At 50.1% G+C, this 19,767-nt stretch overlaps 1 protein-coding gene across 1 annotated transcript in view; it reads right to left on the bottom strand.

Moving 5' to 3' along the window:
- Positions 1 to 17,036, bottom strand: part of MMD2 (monocyte to macrophage differentiation associated 2) — a 61,346-nt gene extending 44,310 nt beyond the window's left edge. The window contains exon 1 of the mRNA XM_008018801.2: positions 16,766 to 17,036. Within this exon, the coding sequence (XP_008016992.1) occupies positions 16,766 to 16,812 (47 nt within the window). The 5' untranslated portion in view covers positions 16,813 to 17,036. The remainder of the gene's footprint in view (positions 1 to 16,765) is intronic.
- Positions 17,037 to 19,767: the final 2,731 nt, after the last annotated feature.

Here is a 19,767-nt window from a genome sequence, read left to right as displayed (position 1 = left end):
CTACTAAAAGTACAAAAATACACCTGGTATGGTGGCGGGGGCCTGTAATCCCAGCCACTCAGGAGGCTGAGGCAGGAGAATTGCTTGAACCTGGGCGGCGGAGGTTACAGTGAGCCGAGATGGCACCACTGCACTCCAGCCTGGACGACAGAGTGAGACCCTGTCTCAAAAAAAAAAAAAAAAAAAAAAAAAACAAAAAACACTTTTTTTAAACAGTCGAATAATGCGTTTTATTATATTTATCTTTATACTTTTTAAAACTTCTGTTTTAGGTTCAGGGATACATGTGCAGGTTTGTTATGTAGGTAAGTTGCATGTCACGGGGGTCTGGTGTCCCTGACTCACATAAAGAAATAAATAAATGTCTTCCTAATAGCACCAGGAACTTTGCACCACAAATGTATCTTTAAAGAGTCCTTGAGGTGACAAAATAATCCATGCCAAAGGACACTTTAAATATACATTTGTGGTGCAAAATTCCTGTTGCTGGTCGGAGGTCATTTATTTACTTATTTTTATTTTTTTGAGATGAAGTCTCACCCTGTCTCCCAAGTTGAAGTGCAGTGGCATGATCTCAGCTCATTGCAGCCTCTGCCTCCTGAGTTCAAGTGATCCTCCTGCCTCAGCCTCCGAAGCAGCTGGGACTACAGGCACGTGCCACCATGCCCAGCTAATTTTTGTATTTTTAGTAAAGACAGCGTTTTGCCATGTTGGCCAGGCTGGTCTTGAACTCCTGACCTCAGGTGATCCACTGCCTTGACCTCCCAAAGTGCTGGGATTACAGGCATGAGCCACCATGCCCGGCCTCATTTCTAATTTTTTTTTTTTTTTTCTGCAGAGATGTGGGGTCTTGCCATGTTGTCCAGGCTGGTCTTAAACTCCTGGTCTCATGTGATTCTCCCGCCTTGGCCTCCCAAAGTGCTGGGATTACATGTGTGAGCCACGTGGCCCTGCCTGGGAGGACATTTCTTTTCTTTTCTTTTTTTTTTAATTTAAAATTTTTTTGAATTAATTAAAAATGGAGTCTTGCTATGTTGCTCAGGCTGGTCTTGAACTCCTGGCCTCAAGCGATCCACCCGCCTCGGCCTCCCAAAGTGCTGGGATTACAGGTTGAGCCACCGTGCCCAGCCCCATCCTCTCTATACCTCTGTCCTAACTCCATTACAGCCAGTGACCCCTTAGGTAGTTGTAGTACACTTCAGGAGGTCCTGCCCTTTTCTTTTTCTTTTTTTTCTTTTTTTTTTTTTTTTTTTTTGAGATGGAGTCTCTCACTGTTGCCCAGGCTGGAGTGCAGTGGTGCGATCTCGGCTCATTGCAACCTCCGCCTCCTGGGTTCAAGCGATTCTCCTGCCTCAGCCTCCTGAGTAGCTGAGATTACAGGCGTCTGCTATCATGCCCGGCTAATTTTTTGTATTTTTAGTACAGATGGAGTTTCACTATGTTGGCCAGGCTGGTCTCAAACTCCTGACCTTGTGATCCGCCTGCCTCGGGCTCCCAAAGTATGGGGGTTACAGGCATAAGCCACTGTGCCTGGCCTTTTTTCTGTATTTTTAGTAAACATGTGGTTTTATCATGTTGACCAGGATGGTCTTGATCTCCTGACCTCGTGATCCACCCGCCTCAGCCTCCCAAAGTGCTGGGATTACCACCGTGCCCAGTCGGTCCAGCCCTTTTCAACTCACACCCTACCCATTTCACAGAAGAGAAGACTGAGACCCAACCGCTCTACCCTGATGCCCCCTAGCAGTGCCCATTACCTAGCTTGTGTCAAAGGGCAGGGGGAGAGTTTAGGCTGACCATGCACATTGTGGCCACAGAAAACCTCTAGATTTGGAGTCCAGTGGCCAGCATGTTAGCCCTGCAGTCTAGCCCTGGCTGTGCAATCCAGGAAATGGTACTTAACCTCCCTGAGCTTGAAGCCCTTCTGGAAAATTCCTGTCCTAGACACTTCACAAACTGCCTTTAGAGCCAAAGAGGAGGGCAGCTTGAAGACAAATCACTGTTGTTGACTGATTATTTTATTTTACTTTATTTTTTGAGACAGGATCTTGCTCTGCCACTCAAAGTGCAGTGGTACGATCACAACTCACTGAAGCCTCAAATCCCTGGGCTCAAGTGATCCTCCCACGGCAACCTCCTGAGTAGCTGGGACTATAGGTGCATGCCACCACCCCCAACTAATTTTCTGTTTATTTTTTGTAGAGATGGAGTCTCACTATGTTGCCCAGGCTGGTCTTGAACGCTTGAGCTCAAGCAATCTTTCCACCTCAGCTTCCCAAGTAGCTGGGGACTACAGGTGCACACTACCACGTGCAAGAGTCCCTCTCTACAAAAAATGTAAAAATTATCTGGGTATGGTGGCACGTGCCTGTAGTCCCAGCTACTGGGGAGGCTGAGGAGGGAGGATCGCTTGAGCCCAGGAGTTTGAGGCTGCAGTGAGCTATGCTCAAACCACTGCACTTCAGCCTGGGCAACAGAGCAAGAAAAAAAAAAAAAATTAGAATCCATTCTGAAGGATATTAGCAAATCCTTCCCGTCCCTCCCCCGACCCCAGGAAAACTTTAGCCCTGGGCTCACTTGGAGGGAGCAAAGGTGGCTCTAGTTCCAGAGATGAGGGGAGCCAGGGAAGAGCCCACCCTCCTGCTGGAACCAAGAGGCATGACCTGGGCCAGCCCACCCCACGCTGGATCTGTGGAGCAGGCTCCGGAGTGGCCAATGCTTTCCATTTTTCGACCCTCTCAGCACTCCTACTATTCCTGCAAAAGGACTGGTGGAAGATCAGGGAGGCCTTGGAATGGCCATTCTCCGCCAAAATAGTCTGGCCTGGCCAGTGGCCATGGGTCCAGTGTGCCATCGCAGAGCCCAGAATACGAGAGAGACAGTCCCTCTGGGTCCTGCTGAACCCTGCTACTTCTGGTCTTTTCAGTCCTGAACACCAACACATTCCTTTTTTTCTTTTTTCTCCTTCGTCGTCGTCTTCTTTCTTTTCTTTCCTTTTCTTTTTTTTTTTTTTTTTTTTTTTTTTTTGGTGAGACAGAGTCTTGCTTTGTTGCACAGGCTGGAGTGCAGTGGGGCGATCTCAGCTCACTGCAAGCTCTGCCTCCCAGGTTCGCACCATTCTCCTGCCTCAGCCTCCCTAGTAGCTGGACTACAGGCTCCTGCTAGCATGCCCGGCTAATTTTTTTTTTTTTTTTTTTTTTTTGTATTTTCAGTAGAGATGGGGTTTCACGGTGTTGGCCAGGATACTCTTTCTTCTTTTTCTTCTTTTCTTCCCTCTCCCTCTCCCTCTCCTTCTTCTTCTTCCTCCTCCTCCTCTTTTCTTTTTTCTCTTTCCTTCTCTCCTCCTTCTTTCCCTTTACTTTTTCTTCCTTCTTCCTTCCTCTTCCTCTTTCTTCTTCTTCTTCTTCCTCTCTCTCTCTTTCCTTCCCTCCCTTTTCTTTCTTTTTATTTTTTTTGAGACAGTCTTGCTCTGTCACCCAGGCTGGAGTGCAGTGGCACAATCTTGGCTCACTACAACCTCTGCCTCCCAGGTTCAAGCAATTCTCCTGCCTCAGCCTCCAGAGTGACTGGGACTACAGGCGCCCTCCATCATGCCCAGCTAATTTGTATATTTTAGTAGAGATGGGGTTTTACCATGTTGGCCAGGCTGTTCTTGAACTCCTGACCTCATGATCCACCCGCCTTGGCCTTTCAAAGTGCTGGGATTATAGGCATGAGCCACCTCACCCGGCCCTTCCCTCCCATTTCTCCCTTCCTTTCCTTTGGAGACCTCACCCTGTCGCCCAGGCTGGAGTGCAGTGGCGAAATCTGGGCTCACTGCAGCCTCCGCCTCCAGGGTTCAGACGATTCTCCTGCCTCAGCCTCCTAAGTAGCTGGGATTACAGGTGTGCACCAACACACCTGGCTAACTTTTGTATTTTTAGTGGAGATGGGGATTCACCATGTTGCCCATACTGGTCTCGAGCTCCTGAGCTCAAGTGATCCGCCCGCCTTGGCGTTAAAGAGTGCTGGGATTACAGGTGTGAGCTACCGCACCCGGCCCCTTTCCTTCTTTCCTCCAGGACAGAGGAATGAAAATTCCAAAGCAGAGAGCTCTGAAATAGGTTCAAGCCAGTTTCCAGCCCAACTCCTTTCCCAAAGCCCAGAATTCAGCATTCATTCCTATGTAAGGCAGCTGCCTGCTCAGAGAAGATTCCTCTGGAGACCTACACCTCTCTGGGGCAAAATGCGTGTGCGCGCGCGCGCACACACACACACACACACACACACACCCCATGCTGTGCACACAATCCCAGGAGCTTCACAGAGTCGAAACACCATCCATGCATCCTAAGAATAGCCACGCTCCAAACACGTACTGATCAATTTGTTTCTGCGGCCTTTCTCTGAAAGAAATGAAACTTTGGCTTTATCTAAGATAATAATGAAAATCCAAGTACTTTAAAAAGCTGAGTCCAGCGATGCTGAAGGGAGGTGGGGGTGCAGAGTCTTCACTAAGGGGGGTTCTTGAAAAAGCGTAAAATTGCAACCGCGTGAGTGAAACAAAGAATTCGGACAATGATAACCAATGGATGCCAAGACCACCAGGTGAGAGGCTGCTGAGTAACAGGATGGTGAAACGGACCTCAGGATCTCTCATCCCAGGGGTTACCTTACAGCCCCTATGGATCAACCTAGCACCATGGGAGGCAGGTCTACCAGATATCTCCTGGTAAGACGAAGTACACTGCAAGGCCTATAATCCTCCTGGCCTTTCTTTCTTCTTATTTTTAGAGGCAGGGTCTGGCCTTTCTTTCTTCTTATTTTTAGAGGCAGGGTCTGGCCTTTCTTTCTTCTTATTTTTGGAGCCGAAGCTGGAGTGCAGTGGTGCAATCATAGCTCACTGCAGCCTCAAACTCCTGGGCTCAACGGATCCTCCCACCTCCCCAGTAGCTGGGACGACAGGCTAGTGCCGCACTACAAGAAAAAAATATCTGAGACTGCGTAATTCATCAAGAAAAGCAGTTTAGGCTGGGTGTGGTGGCTCATACCTGCAATCCCAGCACTTTGGGAGGCCAAGATGGGCCGATCACCTGAGGTCAGGACTTCAAGACCAGCCTGGCCAACTTGGTGAAACCCCGTCTCTACTAAAAATACAAAAATTAGCTGGGTGTGGTGGTGCGTGCTTGTAATCTCAGCTGCTCCAGAGGCTGAGGCAGGAGAATCGCTGGAACCGGGTGGTGGAGGTTGCAGTGAGCTGAGATCGTGCCACCGCACTTCAGCCTGGGTGACAGAGCAAGACTCTGTCTCAAAAAGAAAACGAAAAAATAAAAAATAAAAATAAAAGCGGTTTAATTGGCTCATGATTCTGCAGGCTGCACAGGAAGCGTGATGGCTTCTGCTCCTGGGGAAGACGCAGAAAGCTCCCAATTATGGTGGAAGGCAAAGGGGGAGCAGGTGCCTCGCATGGGAGGAGCAGGAGGAAGGGAGAGGGGTACCACACACTTTTTTTTTTCTTCGAGACAGAGTCTCACTCTGTTGCATAGGCTGGAATGCAGTGGTGTGATCTCAGCTCACTGCAACCTCCATCTCCCAGGTTGAAGTGATTCTCCTGCCTCAGCCTCCTGAGTATCTGGGAATACAGGGCATGCCTCCACACCTGGCTAATTTTTTGTATTTTTAGTAGAGATGGGGTTTCACCGTATTAGCCAGGATGGTCTCGATCTCCTAACCTGGTGATCTACCTGCCCTGGCCTCCCAAAGTGCTGAGATTACAGGCATGAGCCCCCGCGCCCAGTCACTACATACTTTTTAATGACCAGATCTCACAAGAACTCATTCACTATCTCAACCAAGGGGGATGCTGCTAAACCATTCATGAGAAACTGCCCCCATGATGCAATCACCTCCCACCAGGCCCCACCTCCAACATCGGGGAATAGGAGATTGGAGCAGAGACACAGATCCAAACCATATCAAACTCTGTACAAGTGTTATGAACTGCATGTTGGCATCACCTCAAAATCCACACCTTGAGGCTGGGTGTGACAGCTCACACCTGTCATCCCAGCACTTTGGGAGACTGAGGCAGGCAGATCACCTGAGGCCAGGAGTTCGAGACCAGCCTCGGGGGGATCCCCATCTCTACCAAAAATACAAAAATTAGCTGTACATGGTGGTGCACATGCCTGTAGTACCAGCTACTCGGGAGGATGAGACAGGAGAATCACTTGAACCTGGGAGGCGGAGGTTGCAGTGAGCCGAGATCACGCCACTGCATTCCAGCCTGAGTGACAAGAGTGAGACTCCGTCTCACTGAAGAAAAAAAAAAAAAAATCCACATGTTGAAATCCTCACTCCTCAATGTGATAGTATTAGGAGGCCAGGCCTCTGGAAAATGACAAGGTCATGAGGGTGGAGCCCTCACAAATGGGATTAGTGCCCCTAGAAGAAAAGGCCAGAGAGCTCCTTCTGCCATGTGAGTCTGTAAGAAGTCCACCATCTACCACCTGGGAACAAATCTGACTGTGCTGACACTTTGATCTTGACTTCCAGCCTCTAGAACTGTAGGAAATAAATTTTTGTGGTTTTTTTTTCTTTCCAAAATTCTTTTTAGGTTCTATAAATTTCTGTGGTTTATAAGCCAGCTAGTCTAGGCTAAAGTGCAGCGGCACGGTCACGTCTCACACAGCCTCCACCTTGGCCTCCAGAGAAGCTGGGACTACAAGGTTTCACCACCACGGCCAACTAATTTTTGTATTCTTTTGTACAAAAGATGATTGCAGTGAGCTGAGCCAACGTGGCAAAACCCATCTCTACTAAAAATAGAAAAACTAGTCGGGCGCAGTGGCGCACACCTATAACCCCAGCTACTCGGGAGGCTGAGGAAGGAGAATCACTTGAGCCTGGGAGGCAGAGGTTGCAGTGAGCCGAGATCACGCCACTGCACTCTAGCCTGGGCAATAGAGTGCGACTCTGCCTCAAATAAAATTATTATTGTTGAATTATTATCAGCTATACTCACCCTGCTATGCTATCAAATATTAGGCCTTATTCATTCATTCTAACTATTTTTTGGTACCCATTAGCCACCCCAACCTCCTCCCCACCTGCCCACTCCCCTTCCCAGCCTCTGGTAACCATCTTTCTGCTCTCTATGTCCGAGAGTTCAATTGTTTTGATTTTTCAATCCCACAAATAAGTGAGAACGTGCAATGTTTGTCTTTCTGTGCCTGGCATATTTCACTTAACAGAATGATCTCCACTTCCATCTATGTTGTTGTAAATGACAGAATCTCAGTCTTTTTTTTTTTTTTTTTTTTTTTTAGATGGAGTCTCACTCTGTTGCCAGGCTGGAGAGCAGTGGCGCAATCTCGGCTCACTATAACCTCCTCTTCCCGGGTTCAAGCGATTCTCCTGCCTCAGTCTCCCGAGTAGCTGGGACTATAGGCACCCACAACCACACCCGGCTAATTTTTGTATTTTTAGTAGAGACGGGGTTTCACCATATTGGCCACGATGGTCTCAAACTCCTGATCTGATCGCCCCACCTCAGCCTCCCAAAGTGCTGGGATTACAGGCATAAGCCACTGCGCCCGGCCAGAATATCAGTCTTTTTATGGCTGAACAGTACTATGGCATTTTATAAGAGTAGCGTGAACAAGCTAAGACAATTTGATCACAATTTCGCATCAATGTTAAATTTCCTTTTTCCCCCATCTCCTCTCTCACATTTAACAAATGACCTGCCTACGTTACCATTTCCGGCTAGGTATTTTTAGAATAATTTTTTTCACTGTGGTAAAACACACATCAAATGTACTATCCTAACCATTTTTAAGCATAAAATTTACTGTCATTAATTACATTCACCTTCTTTTATGTGTGTGTGTGTGTGTGTGTCTGTGTGTGTGTGTGTGAGAGAGAGATGGAGTTTCGCTCTTGTCGCCTAGGATGGAGTGCAATGGCGCAATCTCAGCTCACCGCAACCTCCGCCTCCTGGGTTCAAGCAATTCTCCTGCCTCAGCCTCCCGAGTAGCTGGGATTACAGGCATGCACCATCATGCCTGGCTAATTTTGTAATTTTAGTAGAGACGGTGTTTTGCCATGTTGGTCAGGCTGGTCTTGAACTCCCTACCTCAGGTGATCTACCTGCCTTGGCCTTCCAAAGTGTTGGGATTACAGGTGTGAGCCACTGCACCCAGCCCTACATTCACCTTCTTATACCACCGTCACCACCATTCGTTCCCAGAATTCTTTTCATCTTGCAAAACTGAAACCCTGTCCCTATTAAACACTAATTCCCCATTCCCTGCCCACCCCCACCTGTCTCTGCCAGCCACCACTCCACTTCCTGTCTCTATGGATTTGACTCCTCGAGGGACTTCAGATAAGTGGAATCATACAGTATTTGTCCCTTGGGGCTGATTTCATTTAGCATAATGAATGTCTTCATGGTCCATCCAGGCTGCCACGTGTGCCATAATTTCCTTCCTTTTTAAAGCTAACTTTTTTTTTTTTTTTTGAGATGGAGTCTCACTCTGTCGCCCCACAGGCTAGAGTGCAGTGGCGTGATCTCAGCTCACTGCACCCTCCACCTCCTGGATTCAAGCAATCCTTCTGCCTCAGCCTCTTAAGTAGCTGGGATTACAGGCATGTACCACCACGTCCGGCTAATTTTGCATTTTTAGTAGAGACAGGGTTTCACTATCTTGGCCAGGCTGGTCTCGAGCTTTTGACCTCAGGTGATCCACCCGCTTCAGCCTCCCAAAATGCTGGGATTACAGGCATGAGCCACAGTGCCCAGCCTAAATTTCCTTATTTTGATCTCATTGCATAAGAGAGTGCCCTGAAGGGTTTGTGGGTCTAGGGGCCTGATGTCCACAGGCAACTCTCACAGTCCAGGAGGGGAAGGGCAGCCCTGACCCCATGAGGCACCTGCAGCTCCAGCCCGCTTGCAGCCCTATCCTTGGAATCCCAAGAGAGCTACTCCCTTGATAACTGTGATGGCAGCCTCGAAAGTAGCTTCCGTCCCTTTATTTTCTTCCTTCTGGAGCCCAAGTCCTGCTGCCCTCAGTTTAAAAGCCGTTCATGGTGCCATAGAGTCCATGGAACAGTGGTTGGGTGTGCCTGGGGCCTGTTGGGACCAGGCTCAATATCCTTTCCACACCCAACCTGTGTTGCAACCTCACCAGACCCTGCCCTGGGTTCCTGCACTTCACCCCCCAATGCCCTCATTTTTCAATGTCCTTCCCTCACCCTGGAACACTCCTATTCATCCTGAAGAGCCCACCTGCATGCTGCAACCTCCGAGGCTTGTCCTGTCCTGTCATGGACACCCGTGGTTTCTGCCCATCCAGCATCTAACCCAACTCATTCTTCCCCACCCCACCTCCTGAGAGAAGGTCTCCGTCTCTCACCTAGGCTGGAATGCAGTGGCACCATCATGACTCACGGTAACCTCAATCTCCTAGGCTCAGGTGATCCTCCCATCTCAGCCTCCAAAGTAGCTGGGACTACAGGCGTGAGCCACCACACCTGGCTAATTTTTAAATTTTTTGTACACGCAGGGTCTTGCTATGTTGCCCAGACAGGTCTGAAACTCCTGGGCTCAAGCAATCCTCCCACCACAGCCTTCCAAGTAGCTGGGACTATAGGTACGTGCTACTATGCCCAGCTAATTTTTTGTCTTTTTTTGGAGAGACAGAGTTTCACCAAGTCACCCAGGTTGGTCTTGAACTCCTGGGCTCTAGTGATCTTCCAGTTCAGCCTCCCAAAGTGCTGGGACTACAGGCATGAGCCATCTTGCCCGGCCTCAACAAGGTTTTTGAATGCATCAATTAATCAACTAACCAGCTGTGGGTAGTGGACAAGCCAGGGATGCCCACCACATGCCAGACCACGCTGGCCCCTTGGGGGACAAAAGAGGGTTTGAATAGCCCCAGCCCACTCCTGCTCTGAGTGGCTTGCAGTCTGGCTTGGGAGATGTGTGCAAAGCTGAAGGACCTGTGGAGCCATCCCCTGCTCATTCCTGAAAGATCCTGAAAGGCCCGGGACTTGGGACAAGCCTGGAAGGGTGGGCTGTGCCTGGATGAATCTGAAGATGCGTTTCTGCACTGCTGATGAAGTGGGGTTTCCAGGCAAATCTCACTTCCTATTTCTCCCTGCCTATTTGTCAACTCAGCTGTTCAGTCAAGGAGGAAAGAAATACGCTGAGAACTGCTGGTGCTGAAAGAACAGCTCCCCCCAGGCATGGGCAGGGCGGCCACTGCCCCAACACTGCATGGTATCAGTCCATTGTTTATTTGGCATCTACTGTATACCACTCTGCATGCATTTCCTCACAGTCAGTCCTACCAAGAAGGCATCCTTTTTTTTGTTTGTTTTTTAGATTCTCATAGGAGCATGAACCCTATTGTGAACTGCACATATGGGGATCTCGGTTGCGTGCTCTGTATGAGAATCCTTTTTTTTTTTTTTTTTTTTTTTTGAGACAGTCTTGCTCTGTCACCCAGGCTGGAGTGCAGTGGCACAATCCCGGATCACCGCAGCCTCCGCCTCCTGGGTTCAAGCAATTCTCCTGCCTCAGCCTCCCAAGTAGCTGGGATTACAGACACCCACCACCACACCTGGATAATTTTTGTATTTTTAGTAAAGAAGGGGTTTCACCATGCTGGCCAGGCTGGTCTTGAACTCCTGGCCTCAAGTGATCTGCCCATTTCAGCCTCCCAAAGTGTTGGGATTACAGCCCTGAGCCACCACACCTGGCCTTTTTATGTTTGTTTTTTTGCTTGGTTGGTTAGTTTTTTAGAGACATGGTCTGGATATAATGATCAGGGTGGTCTTGAAATCCTGGCCTCAAGTAATGCACCGGGATTACAGTCATGAGACACCACACCCAGCCAAAGAAGGTATCTTAATTCCTGTTTCCTCCATCCCTATAGCTCCCCACCTCAGCTGGCCATATTCTTATCTGAAGTGTTATCACATAGTTATTATCTGTTGTATGCTTCCCACAGAAGAATGTGGCTCCAGGAGGGCGGGGAATTGTCTTGGTCAGCACTACCTTGGCTACTTCCAACAGGTGCACATGGCAGCTGGAAACACCATCAATATCAACACATTCCTACAACTCCTGAACTCCTGCAGGTGTTGGGCTACACTTGACTTGTATAAAACCAGATTCCAATTCTTTACACTGGCAACTAGATGGACATTGAACCCTCGGCCTGAGTGGTTTCATTTTCGTAAGATTCAGTCTCTCTCTCTCTCTTTTTTTTTTTAAGATGGAGTCTCACTCTGTCAGCCAGGCTGGAGTACTGCAGTGGCAAGATCTTGGCTCACTGCAACCTCTGCCTCCCGAGTTCAAGCAATTCTCCTGCCTCAGCCTCCCAAGTAACTGGGACTAGAGGTGCCTGCTACCACACCTGGCTAATTTTTGTATTTTTAGTAGAGACAGGGTTTCGCCACGTTGGTCAAGCTGGTCTCGAACTCCTGACCTCAGGTGATCCACCTGCCTTGGCCTTCCAAAGTGCTGGAATTACAGGCGTGAGGCACCGCACCCGGCCTCAGTCTCATTTTCATAAAATATTTCGGTTTTATTGAACTACTTTGGACTTTAAATTTTTATAGTTATTCATCTTACATTTACATTTTGCCTTTCATTTTATTGTATTTTTTAGAGATGGAGTTGTTCTATCACCCAGGCTTGAGTGCAGTGGCACGGTCATAGCTCACTGCAGCCTTGAACTCCTGGGCTCAAGGGATCCTCCTACCTCAGCCTCCTGAGTAGCTGGGACCGCAGGCACACAACCATGCCCAGCTAATTTTTTTCTTTTTGTAGAAGCAGGGATCTCACTTTGTTGCTGAGGCTGGTCTCAAACTCCGGGACTCCAGAGATCCTCCCATCTCAGCCTCCCAAAGCACTGGGGTTACAGGCATGAGTCACTGCACCCAGACAGTTAGGCTTCTTATGCACTGGATATGAAAGTGGTATCTCATTTGACATTGTCTTGGTTACCACTGAGAGGGAGCAGTTCTTCACATGCTCACCTGTGTTCTCTTCCAAGAAATCCCTGTCCATGTCTTTTACATTTTCTATTGGGTAGTCTTTTTCTATTTCTTATTCTCTCTATATTTTGGATATTAATTACTTGTTGGTTAAATGTGTTGCAAATATGTCCTTTGCATTGTGGCTTGTCTTCTACTTTCTTCATGGCATTTTTGATTAACAGAAACTTAATTTTTTTTTCTTTTTCTGAGGTAGGGTCTCCCTCTGTCACCCAGGCTGGAGTGTGGAGGCTCAGTCTCAGCTCATTTGCAGCCTCGATGCCCAAGCTCAAGCAAGCCTCCCACCTTAGCCTCCTGAGTAACTGGGACTACAGGCGCACTCCACCATGCCCAGCTAATTGTTTGTATTTTTTTGTGGAGATGGGGTTTCACCATGTTGCCCAAACTGGTCTTGAACTCCTGGACTCAAGTGCTCCTCCCACCTCAGCCTCCCAAAATGTTGGGATTACAGGCATAAACCACCTTGCCCAGGCTGAAACCTAATTTTTAATGTAGCCAAGTTCATCAATCTTTTTTTTATGATTTATACTTTATGTGCCTTCAGAAACCTTTACTTACTCCAAAGTTCAAAAGTTATTCTTTTATAGATTCTCAAAGTTTTCAACTTTTTTATTTATTTCACGTTTACATCTTTCATCCCTCTAAAAGTGTCTTTTCTGTATCATGTGAGGTAGGGTTCCTGTTCCACTGTTGTCATCTGAATAGTGGATCGTCTCAGTACCATTTATCCAATAGACCATCCTTGCCTAGGTTTATCAGCAACACCATCTTTGGTAAAAATAAAATGCCTTTTTAAAAGTTGAGATGGGATCTTGCTATGTCATCCAGAGTGTTCTCAATCTCCTGGCCTCAAGTGATCCTCCTGCCTTGGCCTCAGGTTTAACTGGGATTACAGGCATGTGCTACCACATACAGCTTAAAACACTTTACATGCATAAATCTATTTCAGGCCTCTTTATTCTGCTCTACTGGTCAATTGACCCAACCATGCACCAACACCATACTGTCTTAATTCTTACAGCTTTATGATACGAATATTTCTTGGTGTACAAAACCATTCCAGGTGACCAGGTGGTTACTTACATCAAAGACTCTAGGTTAGAACCTAGGGGTTAGCTGGCCCTACCATCCACTGAGAAACAGAGACTCCAAGAAGGACAGCATTTTTTACAATGTCACGCAGTACTTAATTTGGAATACCCGTCTCTCACCACAGAAGATACCATATGGTAGACACAATCCACATGTGGTTATTGAGTACTTGGAATTGACTAGTCCAAATTCAGACGGGCTGTAAGTATAAAATGCACATTAGATGCTGACGACTTGTGGTGAAAAAATGTAAAATATCTCATAAATAATGTGTTCATATTCATTGCATGTTGATATAATAATGCTTTGCATATAAAGAGTAAACTAAAATATATTCTAAAAATTATAATAATTTCACCTGTTTATTTTTACCTTCTTATAACAAGATGGAATATCAAGCACACATTAAACTGAATGTCTACTAGAAAATTTAAAGCTGGCCGGGCATGGTGGCTCACACCTGTAATCCCAGCACTTTGGGAGGCCGAGGTGGGTGGATCATTTGAGGTGAGGAGTTCGAGACCAGACTGGTCAATATGGTGAAACCCTACCTCTACTAAAAATACAAAAATTAGCCAGGCGTGGTTGCAGGCATCCATAGTCCCAGTTACTCGGGAGGCTGAGGCAGGAGAATCGCTTAAACCTGGGAGGTGGAGGTTGCAGTGAGCTGAGATTGTGCCATTGCACTCCAGCCTGGGTGACAGAGTGAGACTCCATCTCAAAACTAAATAAATAAAATAAAGCCACATCTGTGGCTTGTATATTTCTCATGGACAGCCCTGGATTATATCATTAAATTCATTCAATCAGCTGGGTGCAGGGGTTCATGCCTATAATCCCAACACTTCCAGAGGCTGAGGCAGGAGGATCACTTGAGCCTAGGAGTTCAAGACCAGCCTGGGCAACATAGTGAGACCCCATCTGTACAAACACTTTTTTTTTTTTTTTTTTTTTGATTAGCCAGGCATGGTGGTGCATACCCATAGTCCCAGTTACTCAGGAGGCTGAGATGGGAGAATCATGTTTGCCTAGGAGTTTGAGGCTGCAGTGAGCTATGATCACACCACTATATTCCAGCCTGGGCAAAAGAGTAAGATCCTATCTTTTAAAAAAAAAATCACTTAATAAGCCTTTATTACGGACCTAATTTGCAGACCGTACAGTTGTAAGGACTGCACAATGAGGAAGGGAACAGAAATAGAACTAATCCACGCAATCCATTTTCTCCCTGGTCCCATCACCCATAGAAGCTGCATTGGCCCAAGCCTGAAAGACTGGCCAGCTCCAGATCCCTATTCTAATTCCAGAGCAGCCAGCACAAGTGTCCAAATCTAGAGACCATTTAGACCAGCTCTCCTGACTTTACAAATCAACCCACTGGGGTCAAGAGAGATTGAGACATCTACCAAGGTCACACAGCAGGTGTGGGACAGGACCGGGCTGGTTGCTGAGACTTCAGAGTTCCTTCCCTTCGTGTCCACGTTGGCAGCCTTCAACCCAGGGTTTCTCCCTTTCCCATGAACAGTTCACCAACTTACGTCTCACAAAATCCTCTGGAGTCAGCCTTTACAAGTCCAAGTACCCACTGTGGGAGGCCGAGGTGAGAGGATCACTTCAGTCCAGGAATTCAAGACCAGTTTGGGCAACATGGCAAGACCTCACTTCTACTAAAAATACAAAAATTAGCCAGGCGTGGTGGTGGGCGCCTGTAGTCCCAGCTACTCAGAAGACTGAGGCAGGTGAATCACTCGAACCTGGGAAGCGGAGGTTGCAGTGAGCTGAGATCATGCCACTGCACTCCAGAGTGGGCAACAGAGTGAGACTCCGTCTCAAAAAAAATATGTAAGTACAAAAATTATCTGGGTATGGTGGTGGTCCACACCTGGAGTCCTAGCTACTCTGGAGGCTGAGGCAGGAGGATCGCTCAAGCCCAGGAATTTGAGGCTGTAGTGAACCATGACTGTGCCACTGCACTCCAGCCTTAGTCTGGGTGAGAGACAGAGATCCTGTCTCAAAGAAAAAAAAACAAAGGCAGGAGGCGGTGGGTCACACCTGTAATCCAGAACTTTGGGAGGCTGAGGCGGGTGGATCACAAGGTCAGGAGATTGAGACCATCCTGGCTAACACCGTGAATCCCCGTCGTTACTAAAAATACAAAAAATTAGCCAGGCATGGTGGCAGGTGCCTGTAGTCCCAGCTGCTCGGGAGGCTAAGGCAGGAGAATCGCTTGAAACCAGGAGGCGGAGCTTGCAGTGAGCTGAGATCCCGCCACTGCACCCCAGCCTGGGTGACAGAGCGAGATTCGGTCTCAAAAAAAAAAAAAAAGGTAAGTCCAGTCCAGTCCCACAATCTGGTCAACAGCAAATCCGCAGGAACTCATCCTCAAGTCCTTCCCAAGTGCATCACCTCCCCGGGTGGGATTCCCCAAGTTTAGGAAAGATAGACTCATCATGTCCCCTGGGGGAAAGAGAGGGTGAGACTGAGGGGGAAGGAAGGGCTCCATCCTGTCCCCCAGCCTTCCCTACCCTGGATACTATCCTAGCCCTGAGCTTCTGTTGTCAAGCTGTGCTCAATCTGACCAGAACTTGTAGAGACTTCAGGGGCACCAGGGGACTCTCAACAACCAGTTGCAAGTAACAAGCCACACTGATGTGAGTAGGAAAAATACTGCCAACCCATCTCCCACTCACCATCCACTGGAGCCTCAGCACACACCAGGCCCCTCTGTTCACGAAGGCAGGGGACCCTCGGTGGCAGAGGGGGAATGGTGACCTGGAGGACAGCCTGGTGCCCCCTCCAAAGAAGCCCCGGGGGCTGCTCCCACCAGAACATCTGTGCTCCCCAAAGACCACTGGGGACCGAGGAGCAACTTTAGGAGGGGTTTTTCATGCCAGCTTCCAGGCAAGCACACCGCCCCAAAAAATCTTAAAGATATGTAATAAGGAGAAACCCCCTCCCCACACCCACCTTCTTCACTGGAATTCCGAGCAACAGGAGCCTAACTTCTATTCAGCTCTCACAGTATCTGCTATCACCATTTTACAGAAGAGACCAAGGTTCTGAGGGGACCACGGAGTTCACACTATGAAAAGACCTGGATATACAGGTGCCCCCTCCCCTCCTGAGCCTCAGTTTCTTCATCCGAAAAGAGCACTTACTCTTTCCTCCGACTTGCTGGAAGGGTGAACAGAGGTGGTATCAACGCCTTTTGCCATGAACAAGAGTGCCCAAGAGAGACCCAGCGTTTAACTGCCCGAGCGTAACTTGGCTGGGCTCCAGGCGCTGTGCAAAGTGCTTTGCAAGGGCCAGCTTGCTTAATCCTCACGGGGACCCAGGACACGGGGACTCGCATAATCCCCGTTTTGCAAACGTGGAAATGAGGTTCAGAGAAGTGAAGCGACTTGTCCAACGGCACCCAGCGAGGAGGCGCGGGCATCCCGGTCACTCTATCCCAGCGCCAAGACGAGGGTGCCTGGGTCCTGGTATTCTTGGGCGGGGGTCAGGGGTCTGCCGATCCCCTTGAGTGCTCCGGGCGGCGGGGCCCGAGTACCAAGGTGGCCCCCGCGATCCCCGCCGCCGCGCGCCCCTCCCTACCTCCCCGCAGACCCCCGCAGCCGCCGCTCACCTAGCGTACTTCGTCTTCTGGAAATCCAGCAGCCGGGGGGCGAACATCGCGGCGCTTCCATGGGAATCCGGCCCCGGGCTCAGAGAGCAGGCAGCTGGCAGAGCCTGGGGGGCGCGGCGGCCGCAGCAGCAGGTTGGAGGGCGCGCGGCGGGGGCCGAGGGGACCTGGTCCGCGCCCGGAACCGGAGCCCAAGCCGGAGCCGGAGCTGGAGGCGCCCGGAGCCGCCGACGCCAAAGCCCGAGCAGATGGTGGCGGGGGCGGGGCGGGCCGGCGGGCAGGCGGGATGACGGGGGCGCGGGGGGGCTCCGGGGCGCGCGCCGCGAATCCCCTGGGCCCAGACCCCTCCCTCCCGCGACCCCGCCGCCTCCGCTGGGGTGGAGGAGGGTCGTGGGGAGATGGGGGGTGGGAGAGGTGGGGGTGAGGAAGTGGGCGTAAGGAGTGGGGGCGGGGCGAGGGGGTCCTGGCCGTGCGCCCAAGCCACCCATCGCCCAGGCCTTGGGAGGCCCTGGCCCCGGCCCCTTTCCCCGTGCGCTCGCTGGAAGCGGGAAAGAGGGGGTTGGTGGGGTGGGGAGCGGGAAGTGGTAGTAGGGGGAGCGGGAAGGATTGGGAAGAGGGGCGCGGGGGGTGGAATGCAAAGTTGGGGGGCTGAGGGAGTGGGGGAGGGAGAAGGGGACGGGAGTGGGAACTGGGGGTGCTGGAGGGGTTGGGGGAAGTGGGAAGTGGGGGGTAAGGAGAGTGGGAATGGATGTGGGACGAGTGGGAAGTAGGGGGGTTGGTGAGGAGTGGGGGACTTGGGGGTGGGGTACTGGGAAGTGGGGGGTTGGGGGAGTCAGGGGGTTGGTGGGAAGAGGGGGACTTGGAGGTTAGGGGAGTGGGAAGTGGGGGGACTGGGTGGAGCGGGGGAGGGCCTGGGGGTGGAGGGAGTGGGAAGTGGGAGGGTTGGTGCGGAGTGGGGGACCTGAGGGTAGCGGGACTGGAAAGTGGGGTCGGTAGGGGGTGGAGGGAGTGGGAAGTGGATAGGGGACTTCCCAATCCAGCCCCTTTTTCCTGGCTGTCCTCCAACAGAACTTCTTCCATTGAGGAGAAAAAAGGCCTCCAGGGCTAGAAGGGCTGCCGACCCCGCTGGTCCCGGCTGGGCTGGAGGGACAGGGGACACTGCGCCCGTCCCGTCGTCCCCAGTGTAGCCCGTCCTCCCCAGTGTAGCCGAGCCCCGACCTACCGCCTACCTGTGGCTTGCTTGCTCCCCCCACCGCCCCGCTCCCTATTGCCATGTCCCTGCGAGGCGCGAGGGACCCTATGGGACCTGCCCAGGAAGGGGTCAGGGGCTCTGGGAAAACCCTCTTCCCCCAAGACTTCATGATTCTGAGGACCCTGGTGACCCCCCAGACAGGGTCATTTGCATCTGGCGGCTAGATTCCCAAGTACAAAATCCAGCTTTCTCCCTTAGGAGACCTGGGCCAGGTTCTAGGCTTTGGAAAACCAGTCACCCTATGGGAGGCTTGGAACCCTTGGGGGCTGATGGAGGGAAGAAGCCGGCCATGCCAAAGACATGCCAGCGGCACCTGGGGAACCCAAGGATTGGTCTGCAGATTGAAGAGAAAGCCCTTCCTTTGCACACACACTTCACCCTCCTTCCCAAGCCCCAGCCCCTGTTCCTTTTTATTAATATAGCAATGCTTTATTTGAGATCTTGCTGAACATTCAGAAGATAACCCCACCCACTCCCCCTGCCCCCAGGGAGCTAGGACCAGAAGTGGGAAAAAGACAAAGGACTTCATCTTGTTTTTTTTTTTTTTTTTTGAGATGGGGTCTTACTCTGTCACCCAGGCTGGAGTGCAGTGGCGCTATCTCAGCTCACTACAACCTCTGCCTCTCAGGTTCAAGCGATTCTCGTGCGTCAGCCTCCCAAGTAGCTGGGACTACAGGCGTGCACCACCATGCCCAACTAATTTTTGTATTTTTAGTAGAGATGGCGTTTTACCATGTTGGCCAGGCTGGTCTCTAACCCCTTGACCTCAGGTGATCCGCCAGCCTCAGCCTCCCAAAGTGTGGAGATTACAGGTGTTGCTGACTCCATCTAATTTATTTTGGCATTCCCATTGGGGAGGACCAGAGGGTTATAAGTAGATGCCTTCAGAGGCCATGGCAGGGCTGAGGGCTAGGGGGTGGGATGGGGGATGACTGAGGTGGGGACCAGAAGAGGGGTCAGGAATGCTTAGGAGGCAAAGCCCACCAGACCACCCTGATGATGGATTAGAAGTGGCAGATGCAGCCAGGCGTGGTGGCTAACGCCTGTAATCCCAGCACTTTGGGAGGCTGAGGCAGGCGGATCACAAGGTCAGGAGATTGAGACCATTGTGAGACTATAAGTCCCAGCTACTCGGGAGGCTGGGGCAGGTGAATCACTTGAACCCGGGAGGCAGAGGTTGCAGTGAGCCAAGATCACACCACTGCACTCTAGCCTGGGTGACAGAGTGACACTCCATCTAAAAAGAAAGAAAGAAAGTGGTAAATGGTCTCTTTCTCTCCTGTAGTCGAGACACTCTTCCACCCTGGGACATGAGAACTCCAGGTTTTCCAACCTCTGCCTCCAGGATCTCAGCCTCCGTCCCAGCCTCACATATCTATCTATCTATCGATGTATCTATCTATCTATTTTTTTAAGCCAGTTAGGGCAAGCCACTGCTCATGCCTGTAATCTCAGCATTTTGGGAGGCCAAAGCAGAAGGATTACTTGAGGCCAAGAATTCAACACCAACCTTGGCAACATGGTGAAACCCCATCTATACAAAAAATTTTAAAATTAGCCATGCATGGTGACATGTGCCTATAGTCCCAGCTCCTCAGGAGGCTGAAGCAGGAAGATCGCTTGAGCCCAGTAGTTGGAGGCTGCAATGAGCTATGATGGCACCACTGCATTCCAGCCTAGGTGACAGAGTGAGACTCTGTCTCAAAAAAAAAAAAAAAAAAAAAAAAAAAGACAAGGGCCAGGCGCAGTGGCT

Source organism: Chlorocebus sabaeus, chromosome 28 (genome assembly GCF_047675955.1).
Source record: "Chlorocebus sabaeus isolate Y175 chromosome 28, mChlSab1.0.hap1, whole genome shotgun sequence".
In the NCBI taxonomy this organism is placed as follows: Eukaryota; Metazoa; Chordata; class Mammalia; order Primates; family Cercopithecidae; genus Chlorocebus; species Chlorocebus sabaeus.
The sequence above is the reverse complement of the archived record's forward strand: the minus strand, read 5'-3'. Positions and strand labels throughout refer to the sequence as shown.